The sequence below is a fragment of the Chlamydotis macqueenii genome, chromosome 18 (genome assembly GCF_036417535.1).
Source record: "Chlamydotis macqueenii isolate bChlMac1 chromosome 18, bChlMac1.mat, whole genome shotgun sequence".
NCBI classification, from domain to species: Eukaryota; Metazoa; Chordata; class Aves; order Otidiformes; family Otididae; genus Chlamydotis; species Chlamydotis macqueenii.
This window is the reverse complement of record NC_141573.1, coordinates 3,327,229-3,353,436: the sequence shown is the minus strand read 5'-3', so window position 1 is coordinate 3,353,436 and position 26,208 is coordinate 3,327,229. Positions and strand designations below refer to the sequence as shown.

General features: G+C 39.1%; 1 protein-coding gene across 2 annotated transcripts in view; it reads left to right on the top strand.

Annotated features, from left to right (window-relative positions):
- Positions 1 to 26,208, top strand: part of CEP112 (centrosomal protein 112) — a 163,427-nt gene that overhangs the window by 95,759 nt on the left and 41,460 nt on the right. For both annotated transcript variants that reach the window (XM_086762479.1, XM_086762478.1), the window contains 2 exons: positions 6,844 to 7,074; positions 23,315 to 23,377. In XM_086762479.1, coding sequence (XP_086618605.1) covers positions 6,844 to 7,074; positions 23,315 to 23,377 — 294 coding nt within the window. The remainder of the gene's footprint in view (positions 1 to 6,843; positions 7,075 to 23,314; positions 23,378 to 26,208) is intronic.

The window sequence follows — 26,208 nt, the reverse complement described above, 5'->3', positions numbered from 1 at the left end:
TTTTCTGGGGACTGTTAAGTGCGGGGGAAAAATAGGAAGGAGAGTGACGTTTAGCCTCCAGCAGCGCTGTACAGGTAGGGTGTTGTCCTTAGCTAACACCCTACCAGATACAAAATAAGCAAGATTGGTAGGAATATACTTTTATCAGATTCATAAATGTTAGAGGTGTTTTTCAGAGCATACACAGTGCGAAACAGTCCAAGACTCTTACAAAGGAGGTTTGTAGCTAAAAGCAGCTTAATGCTGTTAAAACTAATAGAATAAATATGTAAGTTAGCAGCTCAACACCTCCCTTCACGAGTCCCAGTGGGTGTTTGCAAGGGAGATGTCAGAGGTACGTTTGCAGAGGTGAGAAAAGCTGGGATTGAGCTGAGATGGAATTTACATACCTTTGCGTAAGCCGTGTAATGCGGGGATTCAGATTTTTACACTGCTGAACGGCAAAGATTTCACTGTGCTATGGTTGCTGTCTGCGCTGCTTCTGCGTAAGTTTGGGTTTTTTGACACAGCATTCGCCTGTTTAGGTCTAGAGAAGTGCCACTCTTCGTAGGCGGTGCAGGCTAGCGAATCCAACTTTGGTTTGTGTAACAGTTTTCCTGTGAGCATAAATAAAATGTGAGCATTTGATTTATCAGCGTATTAATAACTTCACCCAATGCGGTCACATATCGGACAAAGATGTCCCAGTTGCGCGGTAGCACTGACATTCTGGACAGAGATTTTTCTCTCAAGAATGAGGACACTTAAGTATGCATTTTATTAGAAGTTTGTGTTGTGTTTTCTGCATCTCTCTGAGTTCTGAAGTTTCAGCTTTGCTGATATTTTGGTGTTTCCATGAAGTACTAGACTAGTAGTGATCAGGACTACTTGTAAATACGGTGATGCGGGCAGAGCTCCTGTGCTTCCGTGATTTCCTTGGAAGAGCTTGCGCAGCCCCATGCTTTTTGGAAAATTCAATCAGCGCTCTTAGGAGGTGAGGCCAACCTGTTGGTCACTGAACTGTTGTTCATTTTCACTTCATTTCACACCATTTCATTTATCTGCTGCCTTCATTACCGTATTTATGGGCCTATGTGTTCTTACCCAAAAGACATTTAAGCTTGACAGTGTAACAGATTGTGCTGTGAAAGCTAAATAGCTGTTTATTACTTATCCCAGTTAATTTGCGCTCTGCCACATCATTACCCATGTGATAATGTGCGTGACATTTGCGGAAGTAGTTTTCTTTGCAAACCAAATCCATCTTTTTAAGGATTCGTAATGTTGACATATTGCTGATTTTACCAGTCCCAAGAAAAATCGGTTAATAAATTCTTAATAGTCTGATTTAAAATGCTATGGTATAGAAAATATTTTAAATATAGTTCGTTAAAATGGTGGTGATTGAGTTAATTACAAAGCTTTATTTAGAAAATGATGTTAAAGACGTGAGTTACTAAATTTTAATGACTCTTGCTAATTCAATGTTCTTTTAAATTATATGTTTAGATTTGATATCTCTTCAGATTTAGATTGTAGCTTAAACAAAAAGATTCCTCTTTCAGCAATGCTGTGTGCCCTTTGTATCATCACAAAGGAGCCACAAACGTAGCTGCCAGCTAGCTGAGCTGGCCAGCTGGAATTCATCTGGCATGGAGAAAAGCAGAGGTTTACTGGGACAAGTGAGCCCGGCTCCGTAGGATGCTTTCTGGACAAAAAGATCAGAGCGCCGTTAGGACTGCGCCTGGCCCTTGGTACTGCTCTTGGTTGCCTGACTCTTTTACCTTTTAAGGGTAAAAATCATGGGGAGAGTTCCCCAAACCCAGGGTGAGATCAAGTGTAGGACCGATTGTTGAGACTGGCTGAAACTGCAACATTAAGACTCATTTATATAAACCGGTTTTGTTTTAAACACAAACCAACGTTGCACGTCTTTGAAGTTCTTACAGCTCTACTTTCTTAGCTTAGAGCTGCAAACAAATAATGTTTGTTTACTTTTTCAGCGTTCTTTTATGTTAGATGCATTGCTTATTTTTGTGATGGTAGAGGAACTTGTGTTATCTGTTTCTCAGCGCTTTATAAAACTTTATTAATAAGAAAATGAAAGTGGTTCAGCTTCCCACTTTCAACAGATAATCCTCTCTAAGGTATTTTACACTAAATATGTCACCAGTTGCTGTATGACGGGGATGGGGCACTTCATCCACCTCTGCTGGGAGTTAAGAATGGATTTGATCTTAACTCTGCATTGCCTTGGTTTTGTGAGTTTAAAATGCCCTCAACACCATTTGAAGCTAAATGTGGTGGTGGGTTGGATGTGGTTTGGTGTGTAATGCATTGAGAGGGAGATAGTGAAGTCCGTGTATTCCATCACTGTGAGTGTGAAAGATGCGGTCATGCTCCAGCCTCTTCCTTAGAAGCTAGTCCAAGTAAATGCTTCATGGAGTTGAAGTAGGAGCTCCTGAAAAATAAAGGGAATATGTCTTTTTTTTCCTAATGAGACTGTAGTCATTCGGTCCGTTTCTCATCTCTGTTGCATGTAGCTGTAGCAGAGTTTCAGACATCAGCAACAGATTTTAATTTAAACTTTTTGCCAGCTTTATATTTTCTTATGCAATTTACTTCTTAAAATTAAGAGCACATGTTTTCCTTCCAAATAACATGCAGAACATTTATTGGCATTTTAAATAGGCCAAAGTGAGTGAGCAACCTTCTTTTTTTTTCTTTCAAGTCTATTTTTTCCCTACAGGCAAATTGCTGTGGGCTTATGACCCACCCTTTTTATGACACTATTTCAGCACAGATATTCTTAGTTAGAATTCTAAGTTGTTCCTTCGAAACAGAAATAGAAATCACCATCTCAGCTAGCAATTTCTTCAGCTGCGGGATTGTCATACGTGCATACGCATACATCCAAGTATGCTGTGTAAAGTCATGTGAGATCTCTACCCTGTCACACAGCTGACTTTACGTGTTTGTATTTTTGTTGCATTTGGGATACTCTGTAAGCTAGTGGTTTCTTTCTATTTGTTTTTCTTTATGTGGATTAAAAGTCATTTTACAAAATGCTTTCTTGTTTGGGGGCATGCTGCTATGGCACGGCCGTCCTGTGGAATCATTATGAAATTCGGTATTCTTTGGGATAAATATATAAATCTCTTATTTCATTTATTTGTACCCATACAACTGAAATGAAGACTATAACATTTTAATTTAAAAAAAAAAAAAAAAAAGCAGCAAGTAGCAATACGATTTTGGACAAAAGTAGCAATATAATTTTGGACCTGTTATATACTGTGAGGTCTTCATTTCTTATGTTTAAGCCTTATGTTTAACACATGTTAACTAAACATGTTAAACGTTTAACTAAACATGTTATGTTTAGTTTGCTCTGGTGGGCTGTTTAAGATGTGTATTTCTCATAGCAGCTCTTGTACCCAAGTTATTGTTTGGACCATGCAAACAATTCGGTAGGCATGGTTCACAAGCAGATTTGAGCAGCTAGGAAAATAATTTAAGAAACCAATACTGAGAAAGAGAATTCAATTTTACAAACAAACCAAGCAAGCATTATGCCTTCAGATCTGACATGAGAAGTGAGATTTTGTAATTGCATCTTTTGTTTTTCTACAGAATTGGTAAGAAAAGACAGTTGCTCTGAAATTTCATATTTCACAGATTTTTTTGCAACTGGAAATTATGTCATCTTGTTTTTTTTTCCTTAGCAGTACTAATTTGCCTACATTTAAGTCTGATAATAGTTTATTAAACCTGGCATGTGGAACAGCAGAATCTTAGTGATGGAAAGTTTGGGATTCATGTCCTGTAGCACTTTGAAGGTATCCATGTCACACAAAGTTGTCTTGTGCAGCAAGTTGTTCGGTTGTAAGCCGCTTCTGCCGGTGACTTTGTTTATGGGAAAAAATAATCTGGCTGTGAGAACTAGACTTATTTTAAAGTAATTGACAAGAGCTGTGGCTGTGATCCCCAATATAAGCTTTTTCCAGTCACTTTGGAGAGATTAGATGTCTCTTAACATCATCGTGCTCGCAGTGGAGTTGCTCCAAAAGGACTCCTTTAATCATATTAGTTTCGCTGCCATCACCCCATCTTCAGATTCTTTCTTCTTTCCTAATAGAACCAAATCTGCTTTTGCCATCTATTAAGTCCAACATTAATGCTCCTTTGCATATTAATTACTGTTGCTCCACCTATGTTGTTCAGCCCGCTATCGTTTGGCTCCCCAGTTTTGAATCCGAAGGCTGGAGCTGTTACTTTGTCCACGTGGCAGTAGAAAACACTGTGTTGTGCTATTTGATTTTTCTAATGGCTTTGTATAAGAATTATTGAATATAGAAGAAAGTAAAGTAGAAAGACCTGACACTTGAGTCAGGCATTCACCTAGTCTATTTTGGCTTGTAATATGATTTATGAATGAGTTTTCCCTGTATTATAAGAAATTAACCTTGGCTTCTTGCCCTAAATATTTTACTATACTTTTTAGGAAACTTCTGAGCAATGTAATATCTTAATTTCACTTATATGGAGGCAAAAAAAAAGAGTTTAAGGAAGTTTTCTGTTTAAAAAAAAAAAAAAAAGGAAGGAAATGGGGAAATAAAAAAAGGAAAGTGGTAGTGGAGGGGAAATGAGTGGTCAAAAAGAGCTCTCTCAGATTAAAAGCTAATTGTTCCTATTCCAGGCAGGACTTGCGTTGGAAAGGCTATTAAAAAACCCAAACGCTACTGCGAATGTGAGTTTAGAACTCAGAACGTATCATCCTCTAGAAATTGTAGCTCTATAGCATTTCTTTGGTTAAGTAACAGCCAGTTAGGCTAACGTTTTGCTGTGATCTGGAGGTGAAATTATTTTCCAAAAGAATTACAAAAGTATATTGTAGATTATAATTATATACTAAAATGAACTTTACATTTGAGTCTGTATGATTATAGACTGGAATGAACTTTACATTTTTAGTCTATATACAGATTTAAAAAATTAAACATGTGTAGAGGAAAAGCTCAGGGAAGGAAGGAAAGGATCTAGCGCAGATTACGCTATATGAAACACATGTTGGAGATGATGCTGATAGAGCTGAAGTATGTGGCCTGTGTTATGCTTCTGTACACAAATGATGTGCTCGCTGCGTCTCTACACACACACACAGAGAATTTTACCTTTGACATAGTAGGGAATAATGCCAGTGAGTAATTAAGAAAGCATGGAAGCAAAAGTCAGTCTTGTGAGAAGTTTTCAAGATGGTTAATATTATTTAATACATGTTACAGCTGGGATCCTCGAGGACAGAACTGAAGGTTTGAGGGGAGACGACATGTCTTTTATTACACCATATAGTTCAAATAGTTTGAAAAAACAGGCAAACTTTCAAGCCTTGATTTTTCTCTCTCAGATCACAGCATTTATAACAATCTGTCCTGGGACATTAATGTACAAGGCAATGTATCTGGTAGTCATTCATTTCCAACTTTGGTCAGAAATGAATGTTTCTTTTTCAAAAATTTGTAGTAATGTGGTTCCCAGAGACTGCAAATAGCTGGTTTAGCTGCATGCAGACAGCATATTAAAAATGTCTAAAGAAGAAAAGTAGCAGTTGGAGAGAGAGAACAGTTCCGAGCTCTAGAATCAGGAACTGTTCTTCCAGGGCAATGAGATCTTTAAATATACAGCAATTTTCATCAGATTTTCTTTTGAAACTTTAATAAGCTTGAGCTGAGCAACCTACATCTGGTTGGTAGAACATCAATTTCTCATCTCAATATTATTGCATCCTCTGTGACAGAATTCCAGGGAACTGCGAAGTTACTCGTGAAGCAGGGAGGGAAAAGGGGGAAATACTGTGAGAGGTTTTTAGTGAAAAATGCTAATTTTCAGGATTGTATTTGCAAATGAAAACATATGTGCTTGCAACATCATACATTGCAATGAGCTGTTTAACAGTTTATGTGACAGATACAGTGCTGCTTTACTTCGTTTCAGAAGAAATGCAGTTAGAAAAGTAACTAGTGAGTTATGTGCAAGTGTAAATCCAAAGTAATAAATGTGTACTCTACTACTACTGTGAAGTATCCGTGTATATTCTGTGTACTTTAGGAGTAACAGAGATTTAGTGCATACAACGTTCATTCCTTACCCTCTCAAGCTCCCCTGCGGAAGGCAGGCGCTGAGCTCCCGCGGTTCTGCTGCCGCACCGTAGTCCCCGCTTCTGATGCCACTGCGGCATCGCAGAACATATTTTGCTCCCAAGGACTGAAGCATGATCTGTGATCACATGAAAGATAGTTGTGGATTCTGAAGTCTGTCTTGCATTTTGGAAGCCGTGTATCTTATCTGTACTGTTTGCAGAGCCTGAAGGTTTCTCTGCGTTGGCCGGTGTCATCCTCTCTCGGTGCGCTCTTGTTCCCTCGCCCCAAGGAGGACATTCTTTGACACGTTCCTGGTGCACATTAGCACACTGTGATGAAATACAGTCTATAATTGGGAGCAGCGATTGATAATTATTGATGATACAATGATATCTCATTAGAAGGTGGCAGGCAGTTTCTTAAGGAAAAAAAAAAGGCTCTGGACATTATATGTAGCGACTGTATGCCAAAAATTATATTTTTTCCCATATGGAGGCACCCCCTCCAAAAAGGTAAATCTTGCTCCATCCATGCTTTGGGCAGGGGGGAGCTGTATTCATCTGCACATATGAAGAGAAGGGGAAGAGCAACAAGAGAGTCCAAGAAAAGGCAAAGAGAATCCGTTGAGTCTGCTTCCTACCCCGGCTAGCAGCCTGTCTGAGAAAATCAAGTGAGTTTTGGTTTGTGGATTATTTTTTTTTACTGTTTTTGTTCTTTGTTTCAGCTTATCTGTGATATGGAGAACCAAATCCACAAGCTGAGGGAAGAGCTTATTCAGGTAAACGCTCAGTGGAAGCAACGGCTGCTGGAGCTGAGCCATCAATGGGAAGAGGAGAAGCAGAAGGCGGCTCGAGACCATGAGACAACGTTGAATAAGCTGAAAGTGGAGGCAGAAAAAATTACATTAGACCTAAAAAAGATACATACGGCAGAAATGGAGAAGGCCTTGGAAAAGGTAAGAGGTTCACATGGGGCTGCTTCTTGTGGCATGGCAGAAGGGGAGCAATCACCCCGAAAGTCAGATGAGCACAGTTTCACTGAGGGGAAAAAATGTTTAGGGGTCACTTGAGTTGAAAAAACAGACGTGTGCTGTAGATCTGACGCTGGATGCCACAATCACGGCACGAGTATGGAAAGTTTTGTGGTTCCGTAATGAAAGACTTCTCTCTGAGCGCGCAGCAGCAGTGGTCGCTGCCGTGGCTGTTTTCCCTGAGAGCGATGCTGGGGTGAGCACGGAACGGGGACGACCGTGCGGCGCTCGGGAGCTGGCGAGACTTTAAAAATCCGGATGATTTCAAAGGCAAAGGCAGCCAAAGACTAGGCTAATCACTTTTCCTTTGCTGGAATAGATAGAGTAGAAAGGGCGGTTCTGTCTAACCAGGCTTTTTCTCCCTTAAAAAGAGAGAAAGTTCTTAAGGAGGAAAAAGTTCAGGCTAAAACTGCGAGGAAACTGGGTCTGGTTGCTAACAATGGCTGGTCTACTTTTGCCTGTGTGCATTGAGTGAGCAAGGACTCTGTGAAAGGCTTGAAAATAGAAATTAATGCTTCAGATAGATCAAGGCTTCCCTCCCCGATCTGTTCAGTGGGGTCACTGCGCATCCGTGCTTGCTGAGCATCCCCTTGTACCGCTGTCTTGAATTTCCAGTATTTCACCACGTTAGGGATGATACGAGCTAAAACATGTGAGTTTTAGTTCAAAAGCTGAACTGAAAAAACCCTACTTAATATTTATGTAGACTGTATGTGTATGTAAGCAGATGGTTCTTGAAGTATCTTTTCTACGCGTTAATGTAATAAATCACACGTTTTATGGCAAAGTGATGTACAGTGGCACAAATTAACAATCTGCATATACTGTTTGAGCAGCCTTTGTGCAAGTGACATTTCATTTACCTGCGTCAGGTTCTTGGTCTGTAATTTTAAACAGCATTCGGAGGATTATGTTGGGAATCAGCCAGCCTGAAGCCATTAAAATGGCTGTGATCAACAATTCAGAATCTTTTCTGAATGTAAGGAAAGCTCCACTTGGCATAATTATTTAAAGCCAAGGTCACAGAAGGTATTTAAACCTTTGAAATTCATCATTTAAAGGATTAATTTTAACTCAGGAAGACATTGTCATTTTTGCTTAAAAATGGAATTTGAATATCAATTCTTTTCTTTCTTTGATCTTTTTTTTACATGTGTAGTATAGCAAAAGAAAAGTTAACTTCTTTACATCCTCAAATTAAAGTTACAAATAATCCTTCGTAGGGCAATATCTTTAATAGTCTTGAATTGTCATTTCTGTCAGAAATACTATTTTTTAATTTGTTGGATTTTTTTCTAGTTTTCAAAAAAATTTGCTAATTTTAAGCTATATTAACTGCTATTGAATTTTTTTTTATATTTAACCTAATTCCCTATTTTTACCTCTAATCAGAAGAGCACATGTTGAGTAAAAGATAGGAGGGGGGGAGAAAAAGAAGTATTTCTCTTGGAAAGTCTTTCACAGACATGTGAAAATACCTTGCATTTCCTTCAAAGCTCCATTTACCATTCTGCTTCCTTTCTGTCTTCCAAAGGCAGAGCTGTGGAAATTGGCCACAAAGTCTAAAAGTCAAAGTAGCTTAGAGGACAAACTCCGTTTAGAGCTCAAAAGTTACAGTTTCAGCTAACTTGGTTCAAATCTTGATCCTATTAAAGTCCACAGAACTTTGATGAAGGAGATTTTATCCGGGGCGGGGAGGGGGGGGAGGAAAGTGCATCTTAATTGCAGCATGAGTCTTGAAACTTGTTTTTAAAAGCCTTTTTGTTTTTTCTAGCAAATCTTGTTACTTTGAAATTTAGGACAATATGGGAGAAAAATTTGTCCCGTAAATTCACTTTTTTTTTTGCCAATTCTGTAAAGATTGCCCAAAAATCCACAGGGAAGCTGAATTTCAATATTTAGACTTGGAACATATGACTGTCCAGATTTTCTGAAGGTCAGTCCCTTCCCAAGTGAAGGATCTCATGTCTCTGTGGTCTGTTTTGTGAGTAATACGGGTTTCTGTGTGGACTGCTTTCTGTAATTGTGGACTGCTGTTCACGTGAATGTGATGAAATACAAAATAAATGGCCAAAACTTCAGTGAAAAGAAAAATGGAAGTAGAAATAGGCAGGAGGAGATACAGGATTCATATGGTGTTGCCCTCCCCATAGCCCTGCTGCAGTGGGGCTGGGAAGGAAGACAGTGGGGAAAAGAGACAGGGGAACAGTTTTCGTTGCAAGAGCACTGGACATCTAAATATTTTTTTATATTTGTAGACAGCTTTTCAATATTTAGAGACATAATTTAATTTACTGAGGTCTTTAATTTTCTGTTGCTTAAAAATCTCAACTTTAAAGATAGTTCATTGTTTATTGTAATATTTTAGTTGGTTCATTTTGTAACTGATTACAACTTACCGTGCCAGAACGTTGCTCAATAAATGAGGTACGGTAATGTTTTTGAACCTGTGATTCCAAAAGCAACTGTCTTTTGACAGTTATTGCATCTCCCAATCAGTAGGGAATGATAAGTGGGGAAAATATTTAACAGGTTGCCAAACAGCACTGCGAAACCTGCGCTATAGGAAAAATCAACATGCCGTCTGTTGTTGTGGAAATAATAATAAAGGGAAAAGTCCATAAATTTCCAGTGGCCTCCCCTGTTCCAGGTATTATTTTCAACTAAACACCACTTTCTTCCAAAATGAGCTATTGCTGACCTAAATATGCACGTTATGGGTAGTGTTGAACCTGTTGTGGGCAAGTTGGGCACCTCTGAGACTTCTCCAGGCTGGGCTGTGTGAGCTGGAGGAGGTGACGTGGGCTTTACCTAAACTGCGGTCAGAAGCCTTCTGCAAGCAGGGCCCTTGTCACCAGCCGGGCACATGGAAATGGCCTGGGGTGACAGAGGAGCGTGTGCTGGGCGAACACGGTGCTGAGGTAGCTGTTCTTGCTGGGGCAGTGCAGAGATTAATCTTCAGCCTTGCCTTTTGCTAGATGAGGTGCCACAGACCAGTCACTCATAACCACCTTATCGGTCACCTTTTGAGACATGACATGGTAGTTATGAACACAAAGCCACCTTGTCAGATAAGGATAACAAATTTTAATGTCCTTAAGGCCAGATAAGCCATGCTGGACATAAGTCAGACGAAAATTCAAGACGATAGCATGGCAAATTTGAAACATACTTATCATATTTGAAACGTACTTATCACATTCTTAGGATTTCAGTACTTTCATGATGTCTCTTATCTAACATAAGATTGACTTGAGAATATCTCCAAATTATTTCTTGTCTATTAGTTAAGGAATCTTAAATACAATTTCATAAGAATGCTTGTATTCAATCATTGTGATTTTGATTTACTTTTAAAGTATAGATTTAATTTGCTTGCATTTCTATAATCAAGAGATTATAGTAATTTTTGATGTGATGGTAGTTTAATTTTTTTTTAATTTGAAGTCATCCTCATTACGATGAAATTAAACATAAACAGTTAAAGAAAGAAACATATTAGAGAACACAAAATTCTGTAGTTAGACTCCACTAATGACTCACTGCAGCAGGGAGACAGGTGTGTTGGAGGTTGCATCAGCAGCACTTACGGCACGAACGCTAATCGGCCAGGTGTAACGGACTGCACAAAGCTTATGAGCATTTTCAGGTTTGCCAGAAATGACTAAAAGCAAGAGACAAACTGCATTTCTAAGTGCGTGCAGATGTGAGGCTTGGCTAACGCAACTGTTTGTAACATTCATCTGTGGTATTTTCTTGGCAAAGCAAACGAGCATTCAGCAAGCATGACCCAAGCAGAGCAGTAGACATGCTAACAATGCTCAAAGGAAGCAACCTTGGAACTGAAAATATCTCATAAAAAACCTCTCTTTGAGCAGCACACATGAGTAACTTGGAGTGGGAGAAAAAAGGTTTGGTTTTTCTCCTCTCTAAATAATTTTCAACATTTAGCTTTTTATTGACTTATTTTCTATATTTAAATAGATGTTTTGTCTCATCCTGCGAAATCTTTATGCAGGTTCCAAGAACATCTAATTCTTTCTCAGTGCTGCTTTTCTTGTGGAGAAGTAATTTACATTTTTGTGTATTGACTGTACGGAACACAGATGATATTTGATTACAGGATGAAGCAGTAGTCAAAAAAAAAGAAAAAAAAAAGAGTCAAACACTTTAGTTTCTGAACTGCAATTCTTCTGATTTCAGTGTAATTGTGAAATGGCTCACTCTGGAGAGATGGGACTCCAAGATGGCATGTAACCTGGCCAAAGCCGTGCAAATCGTACTTTGAGGTTTTAATGATGTAGCAGTTAGTTGTACTCTGAGATTTCTGTTATTTTAAATAAAATTTGACATTTACAATATTTTCCAGTCTATACCTCTTACAATCAATCCACCTGTGTCTGGCGGGAATTCCACATAAAACTGAAATGCCTGGGGAACTCAAAGTTAAGGTCACTGTGTAAGAATTAAGAATTCATTAAGAATAACTAATCTATGTAATAGTTATGTTGTAATATGATATTTTTATAATGAGGCCTTTTTCAAAAATCTGCAGACAGCGTCCTATAACTGGATGCTTTATTTTTTAAACAACTTCGACTTGCATAGAGTTTGCACATAACGTACTGGTAATGTGCCCTACAGAGTGTTTCAGTCCTCCTTTTAGCATCAAGCTTTGTGATGCTGGATTAATTAACTAGCAAGTACAGCCCTAGGATGCCGTCCAGCTGGACGTACTCATCGGGCATGATTTCATACTGCATATGTAGGAAAATCTTTAAATGACAGTATCTGTTCTGGCACTATTGTCAGTACTCACACAGAAGATGTCCTAGTGCTTAGCACTGGCAAAGAAATAGAAGATGAAAAGAAAGAATATGACAACTTCAAAGATTAAAGACATATTCCAAGAGATATTCTACTGAAAGTATTGGGTTTCCCCATAACAGTTGTTACTTCTGCTCATAAAGAATAAGCATGGTATGCTTTCCAGGAGCTTACGTTGTTGCATGCTGTCTCTCTAGCTCTTGTTCTTCTCTCCCAACTCCACATTTCGTTAACTACCAAAACCAGTTCCATCTTTGTATCTAAGACCTTCTGGGAAGTGGACTGTCTCTGAGGCATTTCTGTAGGTTCCTGCTTAGACATCTTAGCATAATGGGGTCTTTGATCTGAGTGACACCTTTCACTTCATTAACTCGAACACTGATAGCCATAGCATGGATAGCTTTGTTTATGTGAGCATCCAGATGAACTATTTTCACACTCGTTGCAGTGATACCCTGGTTATTTACATGGGGGCAAATAGGTCAACCATAAAATGTGGACATGTATTCTTCCTGAATATAATGATATAGTTAAATTTGTATCTAATTGTAATGTAGACGTATGTTTTTCTCCTTTCTGAATGCATTCAGCATCTCCACCAGTTGTTGTGTATGTGCCATTTTTTTAGACTAAAATTTTTAAATGTTTGACTCTGTTACATAGATTCTTTTGTTTAGGCCTTAGCTGTGAATGATCTAAAGAGCTTCTAATTCTTACCAAGAAGAGCGGGATATTCCCCAAGTGTCTTAATTTTTTTCATGATATTCCAAGAACTATCATCTATGATATTATCTCTCTATTCCAACATAGTAATATTTTTGTTGGTTTTGTGTTGTCAAGTCTGCGTGCGTTTACTTACATTTGGTTCTTGAACATTTCTAACACCGTGTTAGTGATTCACCAACAAATGAAAAATGAGCGTAGTACTTCGGCATTGTTGGAGAAAATCTGCCAAAAGCCTAGAGGGTCAAGAAAAAAAAAAAAGAGATAAAAGATTTATATAGCAAAGTTAGTGTATGTTAGCACAAGAAGTGCAGATTATTTAATCTGTCTTTATAATACCTTTACAGCAACTCTTGTAATAAAATTTTGCTCACGAATGAGCGGAGAAAACCAATTTCCTCTCTAGTGTGTCCCTTTTGCACTGCTCCTTCTTATTTCTCCAAAGAAAAAGAAAGAAAGATGATAGTGGACCAGGAATATGGTCACAGGAATTGCGTCATCCCTTAGGGGAGCCATTTGGAAGAGTCTTCAATCAGCAGAGCCAAACATGAAGAAAAATGTGGTAGAGTAATCTCAGGGATATTTCACTCAAATGAGACTAAGCAGAATTTATGGCTTTCTCCCTACAAGAGATATTTCAAAGCAGTAGTCTCAGTTATTCACAGAGAGTTACTCTACTTCTACCTCCTTTAAAAAAAAAAAAACAAACCACCCCCAAAACCCACAAAAAGCCCTCAGAAAAAACAAAACGAGAACCAAGTAAGATTTCTGCCCATCAATTGTATTTATAAACCTGGTTGCAGAGGTAACCTAGAGTAGTTGGTGTAATTGTCACGGTGGGAAAAAACATGCAGCCATGAGCACTAGGCTTACTGTTGAACATCTCGTTAATGTGTGGAGAGGAGATGAAGCACCACATTATTTGCATTCACAAATAACACCATAGGGTTAAAAATTAAAATGACTGATGCAATAACGTTAGGAAATGAGAACCAGACAAGAAGCAGCATAATTGAGCTAAATGATAAATTATGACAAAATATGGAATTAAAAAGATAGCTTTCAACAGGGCAAGGACTGATATAATTAAAATTAGAGCTGTATCGTATGGCCTGTCTTTCAGCTCACTTTATTCATTCCTTATCGTATCAATTATAGTTGGGTGAGAAGTTTGGGGGTTTTTTAACCAGCTGGTATTATTCTAAGGTCTCTGTCTAATAAATATTCACAGATGGGGTTTTTTTTTTGGTCTTCTCTTTCTCCTGTTTCTTTTCAAGTCTGTGTCCAAACACCCCTTCTAGTTGTGCCTCACCAGAACACACTCTGCTTTTTTCTCGATTCTAGAACTTCCAGGTTGTAGCCTTTGGTGTAGACTCATAAGATCAAGACTCAAAAAATCATGAAGATAGTGGATAAGCTGAATGCTGAGTTGTTATTTAACGCCCAAGAACTCAGGAGTAGTTGCTGGAAACTAGTAAGAGATTGATTTAGAACTGGTGAAAGAAGTGGAGGTTGTGGAGGCAGCTATCAAAAAAAGGATTAAATGGTTTTATGAGCACATGTTCATAACCAGTCACTAATGGGAATAACTGGGGATTTAATTTCTACCTTCCCTGGTAGGGCAGTTGTCTGGGCTGGAATACAAGGGGCCAGCCTTATGCAGTTTTTGCAGGTGGCATCTGGAAGGGGACATTGGGCTCGGCGGCCCCCAAGCCTGACTCTGCAGGACATACCTGATGTTTTCAGTACAGCTGATGTTTAAGTCTTAACTTCCCTGGTTACAAAGAGCAGGAGGCTTTTCCAGTGGCAGAATGACTGTTCTAATTATTTTTTCAATAGTTTCCTGAGCCTTTCTTCACTGTCCAAACAAACTGTAACACACCAACTTTATCTTGTAATACATAATTGCTTATTATTTTAACTTTATTAAATATTTTTTAAAGCCCAGTTGATTCGTTACCTCATTCTCTCCTTTTCCTCACAATACCGTGTGCCTTGGAGAAGGCTGACCGCATGAAAGTACAGTTTTCTTTAATTTACCAATTTTACTTATCTTTGCATCCCAGAGTACACTATAACGTTAGGGAACACATTGGCTATTCTCCAACATGGTAGCTGATTGTCTTGTGAGATTACTGATTTTTAACAAAAAAAAATAATTTTTTTTTTTTTTTTTTACCAACTCAGCCAATTCATTCTTAGATTCTTTCAGCATTGTTGAATGAATACCTTCTGGTCTGGGTGCCTAGACAGAGGTGAGAGGACAGATCCTACAGCCAATGCCCTATTGCTGGATCCCAGTACCTGCAGCGGTCACTGCTGATTTCACTGGGGCTCGTTCATGGTTTTGGTTATGCAAACAAAGGTTACTGGTGTTTGTTACCTGGAATTAGTAAATATTGAGTGGAATTTTCTCCTGTGTCCTATGCCATGAGCTCCACGTTCTTACTTTTCTTGAAAATTTCTGGGCTAATGCGTCCCTGACACAAAGACTTTCTCAGGTCCCCCAGACCCGAGAGTCACCAAAAGCTGTCCCATGGACCGTGTCCATCACATCACTGCTTAGGCCGGTATTTGGATATTGAAATTTTTCACTATAGCTTTATTTTAGAAAAAATGCTCGGTTATCAAGACCAAACTAATATAAAACGTCTTTATTGCGTATTTAAATTCTGGCACAATTTGAAGACATTGTTTACACTCATTTGCTCTTTCTTCATGTCTTTATAATAGAGAAAAGCTGCAGGTGGCTTTTTTTTTCCACCATTTTTGGAGGGGAAGGAGTGTTTGGGAAATAGGGAAGGGGTAAAACAATGTTATTAGCTCTTCAAAGTCTTTAATGTGAAGAAACAAAAGTGTTCCAAACCGACGTGCTTACAGCTGCAGAACATGTCATGGAGTAAAACCCACCTTCGTTAAATGAGTGAGAAAGAATTCTAATTGTTTTGAAGTTCTTATGATCAGTCTGCATATGCTTCATTGTAATGTGATACTAAAGTGCCTCAATTATGATTTGTATATTTTGGTGCCAGAAGGTTTTTTTTCTTATGCTAAATTATTAAGTTCTGTCAGCTGCTGGGCTGTCATATAGAGATACTGTAAATCACATTACATTTTGTCATGGATTACACAGAGCAATAAATTTGGGAACAGAGATCAAAGTAGTTTCACAATCACATCTGAGTGTAGGAGGGGTGTTTAACTTGTAGAAAATCTGATTTAGGTGAAACTGTTGGAGTTCTTGTGTGAATTTGAAATGAATTTGGGTGTTTGCTTGAAAATGAATAAGGTACAAATCCCTGAAAGAGTTCTGTGTTTAGTTCAGAGGAGTTAATTCTGACCTACAGCTGCAGGACGGAGAACGGATAAATAATTAGACATTGGGAATGTTAAGAGTCTTGCAGGACCTTATTTATGTTTTTAATTGCTTTCATGATTGAGCAATATATTCCAGTCTCTCTTTAATTGGGACTTTGCTGGACTTGCGCGTAGTTAGTCATCGGAGCAGTAATGCGTTCTGGCTCCGGGAAGCTGTCATTCTTTTTGGGAAGCTTTGTTGTATTTAAAACTACAGAAAGTAATCTAGCGTAATCTCGCTAAGGAACACTGCTTGCTTCAGATCATGGGTTTGTTAGGGGATTTTGTTGTATTTTTGGTGTTTGTCTTTCCAACTGTAGAGGCTTAACTTTTGTTGGGCTCTGAGCTAATGATGTAACTTGGTAATGCCAAGTTAACTCAGTAATACTGAATCTGGCCTTTTGTTTCCAATTTTCCTTCTATTTAATAAAAAATATTCTGTCTCAAAGTGATACACATGTAGGAGTTTTTTTTCTAGTCATTATCTTCTTAACGCTTGCTTGTTATTGCCACAGCATTCACCTGAAAACAGCAGTGGAGAATCTAAAAAAATAAAAATCACATTCTTGTCCCTTTATCATCCTTTCAGGAGCATACAGTCTCTCCTTGGCAAAAAATCACGCACGGTCTGTAAACTGAGCTGATATATGAAGTGCATGGGTCTGAGAAATCAGAGGTTTCTGGAAGAATTGTGTGTTGTACAACTCATGTTAAGTGGCCTTTAACTGAGTCAAATCATGGGTCAGGGTCACATCTTGGTACCGTTGCCTTCTGTTTGTGGAGGAAACGTCAGCTCTGACGTGCATCTTCAAAGATGTTTAGCAGCCTTTCCCTTCGCGATTTTACTGGATGACAGCTGTTTGGGTACCAAAAACATCTGGGCCTGAGTGATACAAGCTATTCTGTAAACTTCTTTGTGTTGGAGTGGGGAGAGAGACGGCGTGCACATGAGCAAGTGAGGTGCCCAGTGTTTCTGATGAATAAAGGCAGCTTGTAAAAGCTCAAATAGTTCCCGTTGGGTCCATGTTTTATTTGTTAAGGCTCTGAAATAGAAAATGCCACCACTTTGGATATAATGTCTTAAACCCACTTAAAATAACCATCTTAATTTAGTTAGACAGAACAGAAGAAAACCAGGAAATATTAAAAATCGTAATGCAGGAATGTGTTGTGCTGTACCAGATTTAGGCATGTAGCCGTGGGAAAACTGGGCTTCAGAGAGTGGTGCAGTCTCAACATCATCTCTGGCTTTACTCAGTTCCTCCTATTTGAATGTTGAGCAAAAGAAGGAATCGTGCCATGACGTAAAAGCCACCTGTGTCCCAACTCTTTCAGCAAAAAGTCACAGTACATCTTCAGATTAATCTGGGATTTGCTGTCTCTCCTTTACATGCCTGATGCATGCATCAGCACTGTCCTGTATAGAGTATATTTGAGGTATTGACAATTTCATGTGGCAATCCTAGACTATTAATCTGGTTTTAAAACCTTGTGTTGTATACAAGGCTTGTATGTTAGGCCAAGTCGTGCGGTTGGTTTTAAGTAAGGTGCCTGGCTCGCTGCAGTGTTGAATAGATGTCGGTATTAGTGAAGGTGGGAAATATTTAGGTACTTAGTGCATCCATTTAGAAGAAGCTAGTAATTGCACACTGGTGTAAGGATGGTGTAACTTTGGCGTCAGACACCACGCAGAGAGGAATAGAGTTAAATGTCTGTATTTAATTTCTCTGCATAATTTCAGAATGGTTAGAAATATGCTGTTGGTTTAAATGAAAGGACTGGAAACCAGAGTTTTCCTAAGGCACAAATTGCACAAGCAGCTTTCAGTAGGCCCCCATTAAGCGCAGAATTGCAATATACTGCAGAAAGGCAATTCTCCGTACAGGTAGAATGTCAAATCCATTTCTATTCATTCTTGTTTTTTTCCCAATGAAAAGTACTCAGCGCATGAATGAGAGGGGTTTTTTCTCCTAACGATGTGTGTTTAAAGAAAAAAAAAAATGAAAAAGAATTACAGACCTACAAAAGTGGAATGTAAAATAGAATATTAATAGGATTTGTGGGTATGACAGATTGGGATTTCTATCATTCATTTTCAAAACCCTTGAAGCCATTTGGTACTTGACTAATTACTCTGTTAACATCGTTTTGGATATAGAACTGTTTTTAATGGTCTTTTGGGTGGCTCAGATTACATATTTGAACTGGTATGCTGTTTTCATTGCTACACAGAGATCCGGCTTTCCATTTGAGAACGGAGTGGTAGGGAGAGCAGCAGAAAGACCAAGGGTGCTGGCGTAGGAGCTCACCCGCGGTCGGTGTGAGAGGCACATAAGGAAAATATGGTTCAGACTTTGAGGTTGAAATGAAATTTTTATGTACAATCAGCTGAACTTAAAAGGTGATCTGCTAATCTCTGAAGTTTAAACAGATGCAGTACAGAGTGTTTTAACATACTTAATAACAGAAATTGCTGCAGCTAGCCGTCCTGAAGGTCATTTTCTTTTGACATCTGTCAAATTACACAATCTTGAATTTTGGTACAAGGCATAATGCTGTCAAACTTAAATAGAAATATTCCAGAATGCGGAGTGGTGTGTTGTTTTTTAAGGTAAATGGGCCCCATTTACATTAGTTCTTTGATGTTAAATTCTTTGCTGCACATCAGAGAACAGTTGCTTCTTCCCTGAAGCAAGTTTCCTTTCTTCTCCTTCCCCCACCCTTTGATTTTTTTTTTCCTTTTTTTTTTTCTTCTTTTAGTTTGCTTACACTTTTATCTAACTAATTATGGAGGATCAGATTAGAGTATGGCCATCATTTAGCTAGTTGAAGGCATTTTGAAAAATGATTATTTTATAGCTAGTACCCTAAACAGATTTCTTAAATCTGCTTCTCTAATAGTGAATATGGATGTGTTTATATAACCCTCCAGTTTGAGAGTTATGTTTGTGGGGGTTTTGTTGTTTGTGTATGTTTTGAGGAGATTGAAATCAAATTGAAACACTACGGAATCAGTCACAAAACTGTAATTCATATATAGATGAACAGGATTTCGCTATGCATCCTTAACTCTTACAGATCTATCCACATTTGGGTTGCAGGAGTTAGTTTTCATATTAATTTTGTAGGATAATTGAAATCTAACTTTCCACCTGAAAAATCACCATTCCAAAGCTGGAAGATATAGAATGATAGAATAATTTAGGTTGGAAAAGACCTGTAAGATTGAGTCCAACCGTAAACCTAACACTGCCAAGTCCACCGCTAAACCATGTCCCTATGCACAGATTTGTACTGTTCCAAAAAATCCTTAGCAGTTGAATTTTTGATGAGTGCTCAAGACATCCTAAAAGCCTTCATGGCTGTGGATGGAGGATGAAGTTGTCCACGTCCCTGCCAACCCCGTGGTGCAGCTGGAGCTACCGTTGACACCGGAGGTGGCCGGACCGCTGAGCAGCCCCCAGGGCCACTTAGGGCACGCGTTCCGTTGAGTGGAATTAGAACTAAAAGCCCCTCTCATACAACTTATACCTTAAAAGTAGCATAGAAACACTTTGTGATGAGGGTAGGACATGGTATGCTTATTAGTAATACTGTTCCGTTTCATGACTGTGTTAGAGCAGCATCCATTAACTCAGATCCCACGTCTGTAGAGCTAATACCGGTTTTAATTCTTACGTGAAGTGTTTTGTTGAAGTTGGTGCAGTTTTGCTCGGCAACCACAATATGATGCTTTAAGGCTTCTTATAGAATTATGGTTGGTTTTTAAAACCAATTAACTGTAACAAGGACATAATCTTTTTAATGCAAAAGTCCTCACTCTGTAACATAAAATAACTGCATGTAAAATTGTCATAATCAGATAATTTTAGCTAAAATATGTATTAACTGTGTGAAACTAAACAGAAGTTAATTTTTGAATCAGTGGGATTCCTCTATGGCTTATCCAATTTAAACCTTTTTATTACAAAAAATGAGTATTACAATTGATATTTCTGACAAGTTTTTGCCAAGTGTGAATTTCAACAGCTACCTCTCGCGCACGGAAAACGAGTTTAAGACCATTAACTACATTTGCAGCGCTGCCCGTTGCTATAAAAAGAGTTGGACTTTAATGAATACTGGCTGACCCTCCGAACGCTCACCTTCCAGTTGGATTCTTACTCATTATGTTTCTGAAATAGCATGTAGCCTGAAAGCGAGGGAATGCCCTTAAAATAACACAGAAGCAGCTTACGGTTCATACAATGCGCGAGCCGAGCAGCCTGTCGGAGGAGAAGGAGCCCAGGAAAATGCTGCTTGTGTACGCCGTGCCATTTTGAACCTTCTCATTTATCGAGATAAATGTAACGCAGCTCTTCGGCGATGTCTGCTGTGTGCGGCTCTATGTATTTACTTTGTAGTAAGCCACTTCTTAGCCAAAAAAAAAAAAAAAAAGGTAAAAAGGTGGTTTTTAATGTGTGGCAGTGCTACATGTGCCCCAGGGAAGCAGGTTTGTGCCTCCCTGGGCTGCAAAGCACCAGCCTGCAGTCAAGAGGTATTAAATTTGTTTAGTCGCAGGTTTTAAAAAGGGAAAAGTTTTCTATATCTGTGGTAAAGGAAGGTAAGGGAAAAGAGTGTTCCTGTGCATCGCCATGAATGGACCTTGTCAGCTGAGCAGTGTGCTGTAACTTGTGGAAAGTGCCTTCTGCAGAGCTTCGCTGGTGCGACCTGGGCGGTTTGTGACAATGAGAGACCTATACGACACTACAGAACTAGAGAGAAACGCCGAAGTCAGCAGGTGTCCATGGTTTTTAGTGCCACAGGGTGCAGGGTGCCATCTAAATGTGTTGACCATCTCCAGTGGAAGTTTCAGTAACTGAGGACATCTGAAAAATCAGACCCCTGAAATAAGGTTGTGTGGGACTGCAAGTAAACGCACGAATTTGTGGTTGATGGCTGGAAGACAACTTATAAATAGTTTGCTAATTGGAATTTGTTAAAGCCACTATAAAATAAAATAAAATGCTGTAATTACCTTTAAGTAAACTAGCAGGGTATACTTTCCTTGCCTTCAATTATGAATAGAACGGTGAAATTCAGGATATCTTTACTTTGGATCGCCTCTGTCATGTCTATCAGGGATCATCCTGGTTCTACTCAGTGTGAACAAACAAGTTCTGATTTGTTTATGAAAGTTATGGGTGTGCTTTTTATTATTTATTGGGATTTCTTCGGTGGGTTCAGGAGCTTATAAAGCTGCTTCTAGCAAAGGTGAAGACTTTTACCCTGGGCACGCTGAGTGAGAGCCGCTGTAATGTGATCTTCTGTGCCATGCCTTGCTGACTGGTATCTCTCCCTTTCTGGGAGTAACGGTAATTCAATCTGCTACTGTAGTTTATTTTTCACTTTTTTCACTAAAGATAAACTGGCAGTTTCAGTCACTTCATGGTATGCAGCGGTGGTAAAACGTAATTGGAAACTGGATGACGATGCGGTGGAAAGGGTGTTACCATGGGTCAGCCTGAGTACGAAGAGAATTATAGCATGCGTTGAGCTGTCTGGCGTAACTGCTTCTGTGTTACTGCTCTTTTTTATTTGTGCAGCCCCTGAATGCCCCCTCACAGTGTTTGTGGCACACTTTAATTGAAAGATGTAGAAAAAGTGGAATTTCATTTGTCTGGTGCTCTGGAGTTCTTGTATATGCTGTTTTAATCCAATATGTAGTGCTGTTCTCTCTCTTTATATCAAAAACCAAACAAAACGTGTTCTCAGAAGTTATGCTCAAATTTGATAATTGGCTTTGAATAACTTTTTTTAGTTGATTTCTTAATCCCCTCAAACAGATGAAATATAGGGACCTCCATATGTTTCATAATCTTGGAATTTGAAGAGACTCAAGATCTTAAATTGCAGTATCATGTAAACGTTAAGATTATTTTTAACTGGCTGTAATACACTTATGTTGAGCCGCACCGTACATAACTGCCGGGACTGTGTGAGATGATTCCAGTCCTATCATGCTTGGCGGTGACAAGCAAACACTGTCCGCAACTTTAAGCTCCTGAATTTATAGTCCGGTAAAATCAATAAGACTCTTTGCTTGACTGCAATCCCTGGTGTTTGCAGAACTGGAGTTTCAGTCTTGCAACTGGATCCAGGCTGGGTTCAGAGGCTTTGGAGGGGCCCCCGCGGCTCCTGTGGTCCCCCAAACTGGGCGCTGGCACGCGGGCGGCTGAAGGAGCATGTGTTCGTGTGCTGGATGCTGCGCCGTAAAACTAGGGACGACAGATCAAAGATTTGAACGCGAGGTCAGATAGATTTTGAAAACTTAAGCAGCTTAAATTTGCTTCAGAACTCAGCGTCGTAATATGCTGTCCCCCTAAGAAAATGTTTTTCTTAGACACCTGTTCTCAAATTTTAGAGCCAAGAACACAAAATGCTTAGCAGTTCATCTGAGGACAGCATTTTGAGGATGGTCTATCAGTATAACAACATGGCACTCAGCAAGTACAATACAAATCAGAATTTTGTCCTGAAATTAAATTGAAATTATTTTTGAATTATTGTTACTATTGAATTATTTCTGAAATTATTTGTGGAAAAAACTTTAAGAGCTAAGTTTCCCCAGAATTATAGAAAGATTTGCTTATTGGATTCCACTGTGGCAAAGCAGCCTTGTTGTCAGTTTGTTTTATTTTTTATCTTTGAATTGTGGCAAAAATACTAGGAGAGGAGAGCTGTATGTCCAAGAGCTCCCAGCTGGTTCATATTGGGGTCGATTGTGAGTGCAATTGCCACCTTTAAAAAAGAAGGGACGTTCAATGGGGCAAAAGCTGTTGCAGACACCAAGACGTGAAGTCGCGTCCTCCGTGTCGTGTTGCACCCTGGCAGCCTGTGCCTGGGCCTTTCTCCTTTCTCTTTGCCTTCGTTCAGAAACGGTCACCCCGATAAACTCCTGTGTGCTGCCCCTCCCCCCCGCACACACCCTCACTTTTTTTTTTTTTTTTTTTAATCCGCAGAAGTCTTTATGTTTTTCTAATAATTGGCAGCAGAGGTACAATTTCTCCCCTCTTTTAAGTGATGAATAGTTGGCCGGAGATCAAAGGCAAGCCCTTGCGGTTTTTTGGCCGCCACAAAAGGGCGTTGGAGTTGGCGCGGGGCCCAGCCGCTCAGCGATAGGCATGTGGACGAGGTGCCAAGCGGAGGGGTCGGTGGCAAAGTGTCTGTACACGTTCTTCATCTGAGCTGATCTGGTTGCCTTTTGTGTGTGTTTCAGGCAAACAGCCGGCTGAAGCAGACCGAGAAGGAGTACAGCCAGAAGCTGGCGAAATCCTCGCAGGTAGGTAGCGAGACGGCAGGATCCTCACGTGACTCCATTCGATTTGGAAACTTGATGAAAAGGGTAATTACGTCTGCTCTTAAGCGTAGGTCTTGATGATCAAGAGAAGCCATAATTGTTTCCCAAATCAAACATCCGATGTCTTTCTTGCAGATTTTAACCTTTCAAAATACAAAGCATTAAGCTGACTAGAAGAAATGGGTGAGGTTTTTTGAGTTCTAAATTTCATCTTTTTCATTTCCTGAGGCCCAAAGAGGACTAAGTCCTCCCTCAGTCAGTGGGAAGGGAAGGCGAGGTGCCCCATCAACTAACACCTCTCATGAATTCCAAAGAGCTGCACAACCAGGACTTGCATTTCGTGTCCCAGGGTGGGGTTTGCCCGCAGGGCCGATGACGGGACGGCAGGCCCGACTGTGCCATCTTGATGTTTATCATTGCTCCTAGCCAGTTCCGCATTTCTGCCCAAAATAACACTTCAAAGAATATCAGTTTCCTGAAAGCAAACTGGGTTTTACTTGAGTTTTTCTTCTTCAGAGTAGTTTTTTTGAACATGGAAGATGAAAATGTGGGTTGAATTTACATATATGCTTAAAAATTATCAGAGAGTTCGAAAACTTTGTTTGATTGACAGGTGGTACTGAAGTGTGAAAAATGATGGAGATGCAAACAGAAGTTAAGCTTTTAATAATAGGAAAATTGCCATGAGGATTTGCATGGAGGTGTCATTCTTCTCATTCCTCCCAACCACAGCGTAGTGCCTGCCTTTTACTTGCGAAGTGTTTCCAGCAATAGTAAAATAGCCTAATAGTTCTCTTTTGAAATCAATAAAAACACTACAAAGAGTGGTTTAGAAGCCTCAGACTAGGCAGAGGTGATCAGTGAGAGAATGACAAGAAACTGCAAACCTTACTGTTTTACAAACACTTTAAAACATTTTAGAAGTCCTGATATCAGCTTTTCAACTACTTTTGAGTCTCATTCTCTGTAAAACTTGTCCAAAATTGTGGCTTTAGCTGTTTCACTGAAATTTATTGAGCCATCAAATTTTTCCACGCTACATTTTTCGAGACAGCATTTATCAGAATCATTGTTAAATATATTTTTACATTATATTTCTAAAATAAAATCTGTGTTTTCTGCACATTTATTTGCATACGAAGAGCATGTGGGGTCTCCATCCTTGGAGATACTCAACGCCCAGCTGGACATGGTCCTGAGCAGCCAGGTCTGGGTGCTTCTGCTTTGAGCTGGTCCCTTCTCCCCTCACCAATTCCACAATTCTGTCGTAAATCAGAGGGAATGCTCTCCTATATGCCTTCTTAGTCATTTGTTGAGAGCCTTATTTACAAAGAAAGAAAGAAAAAACAACAAAAAAACCCCTTTTTTTTAATCTTGTCAGACTGAAATTTATTGGCCTGTAGAATAGACTCAGAATGGAAAAATTTAGAGACTTTTTTTTTTTTTTTTTTTTTTAAGCTAGGCATTGCAGCAGCTAACACACTGTTCTCTGTGCTGGGGAGAGATGGACCCAGTGACCAGAACTGGCGTTCCTCTGCGCTTTCTGTGGCAGACACATCACGTACATCGTATGTCAGGGCGATTTGGTGCAAGAAAGGAGTTTCACCCTCATGTCTGAATTTCGTTACTTTTGTGGGTTTGAACCAAATCCCTGCAGTTACTTGAACATAGGTTTTTTTGTAGCTCAGTATTAATAATAGGTCAATTGCAACTTTTCTTGTGGTCATGCTGCTGACAACATCTGTCTAATCTTACTCTCTGTGGCCTCTTGGAACATTCACTTTTAACACCCACACAGAGAAGATATTTCAAGAAATTTCCTCTGAAGTTTATACTAAGTAAACAAATTTTTTTTTTCTCTGAAAAGTACTGCACAGAGCAGATCTTTCTCCATCAAGTCATGCTGAAATTTCCTTGCATGCATTTCAGAGCTCCTGTGTTAGTCCAGGATCTTAACCCAGCAAGAGCTTTAAATTTCAGTTTTGTGTTATATTAAAGGTTTCTTGTTTTGTTTTCTTTTTTGAAAGTCACAAAATGGAACATACGCAATGTGGTATAGGTGTGCATGGCTTCAAGTTGTTATCTTAAGAATTTTTATGACCCATCGCTTTCTTCTGCTTTCTTACTGCGCGTGTTACACACCAAGCAAAGCCAGGATTGCGCAAATTGTTTGACATCTAAATGATTTTCTAAATTGCAAACGCAGTGATACTGCTTAATTCTGCCTAAAGAGTTACACCTATCCAGATAATCTCTAAACTTTGATCTCATGAAGAGCAAAGAGCCTTCCTTTTGATCAGTATATTATCTTTTTTCATATGTGTTTATTTTTAGAAAAGAAAATCCAGGTAGATTTTACTCATAATCCTTGTCACTCTCTGGGGTTTTTGGGTAGTAAAACAGATAAATAAATTTACAGTAGAGTTTTAATTAGTTCTTTCTCTCTTCCTGAGTGATTCTAGTACTTTAATGTGTAGACTATTTCTTATGTTAGTCCTATATCCTGTTAGTAGTTCTACAAAAAAAAAATTTTTTTTTTCTAGATAACTGTGGCCTTAGTATAGTTAAATGTTTCTCTGCCAATGAGGAGACCTTGCAAACACCCAAGTCTGAGTACTCTGGTAATCTCTCCCTGAACTGCCTGTGTGCTGAAGTGGTTTTAGAAATAAACTATATTATGCTGCTACAGCACCTTAACCTTAAGCTTGAATATATACATTAAAGACAGAGCCTCTCCCATATGTTTAAGTGCTTTGCTGGGTTATGACTTATATGTCAGCATAGAATTCTGTACATAGGCCTGAAGGATCAGC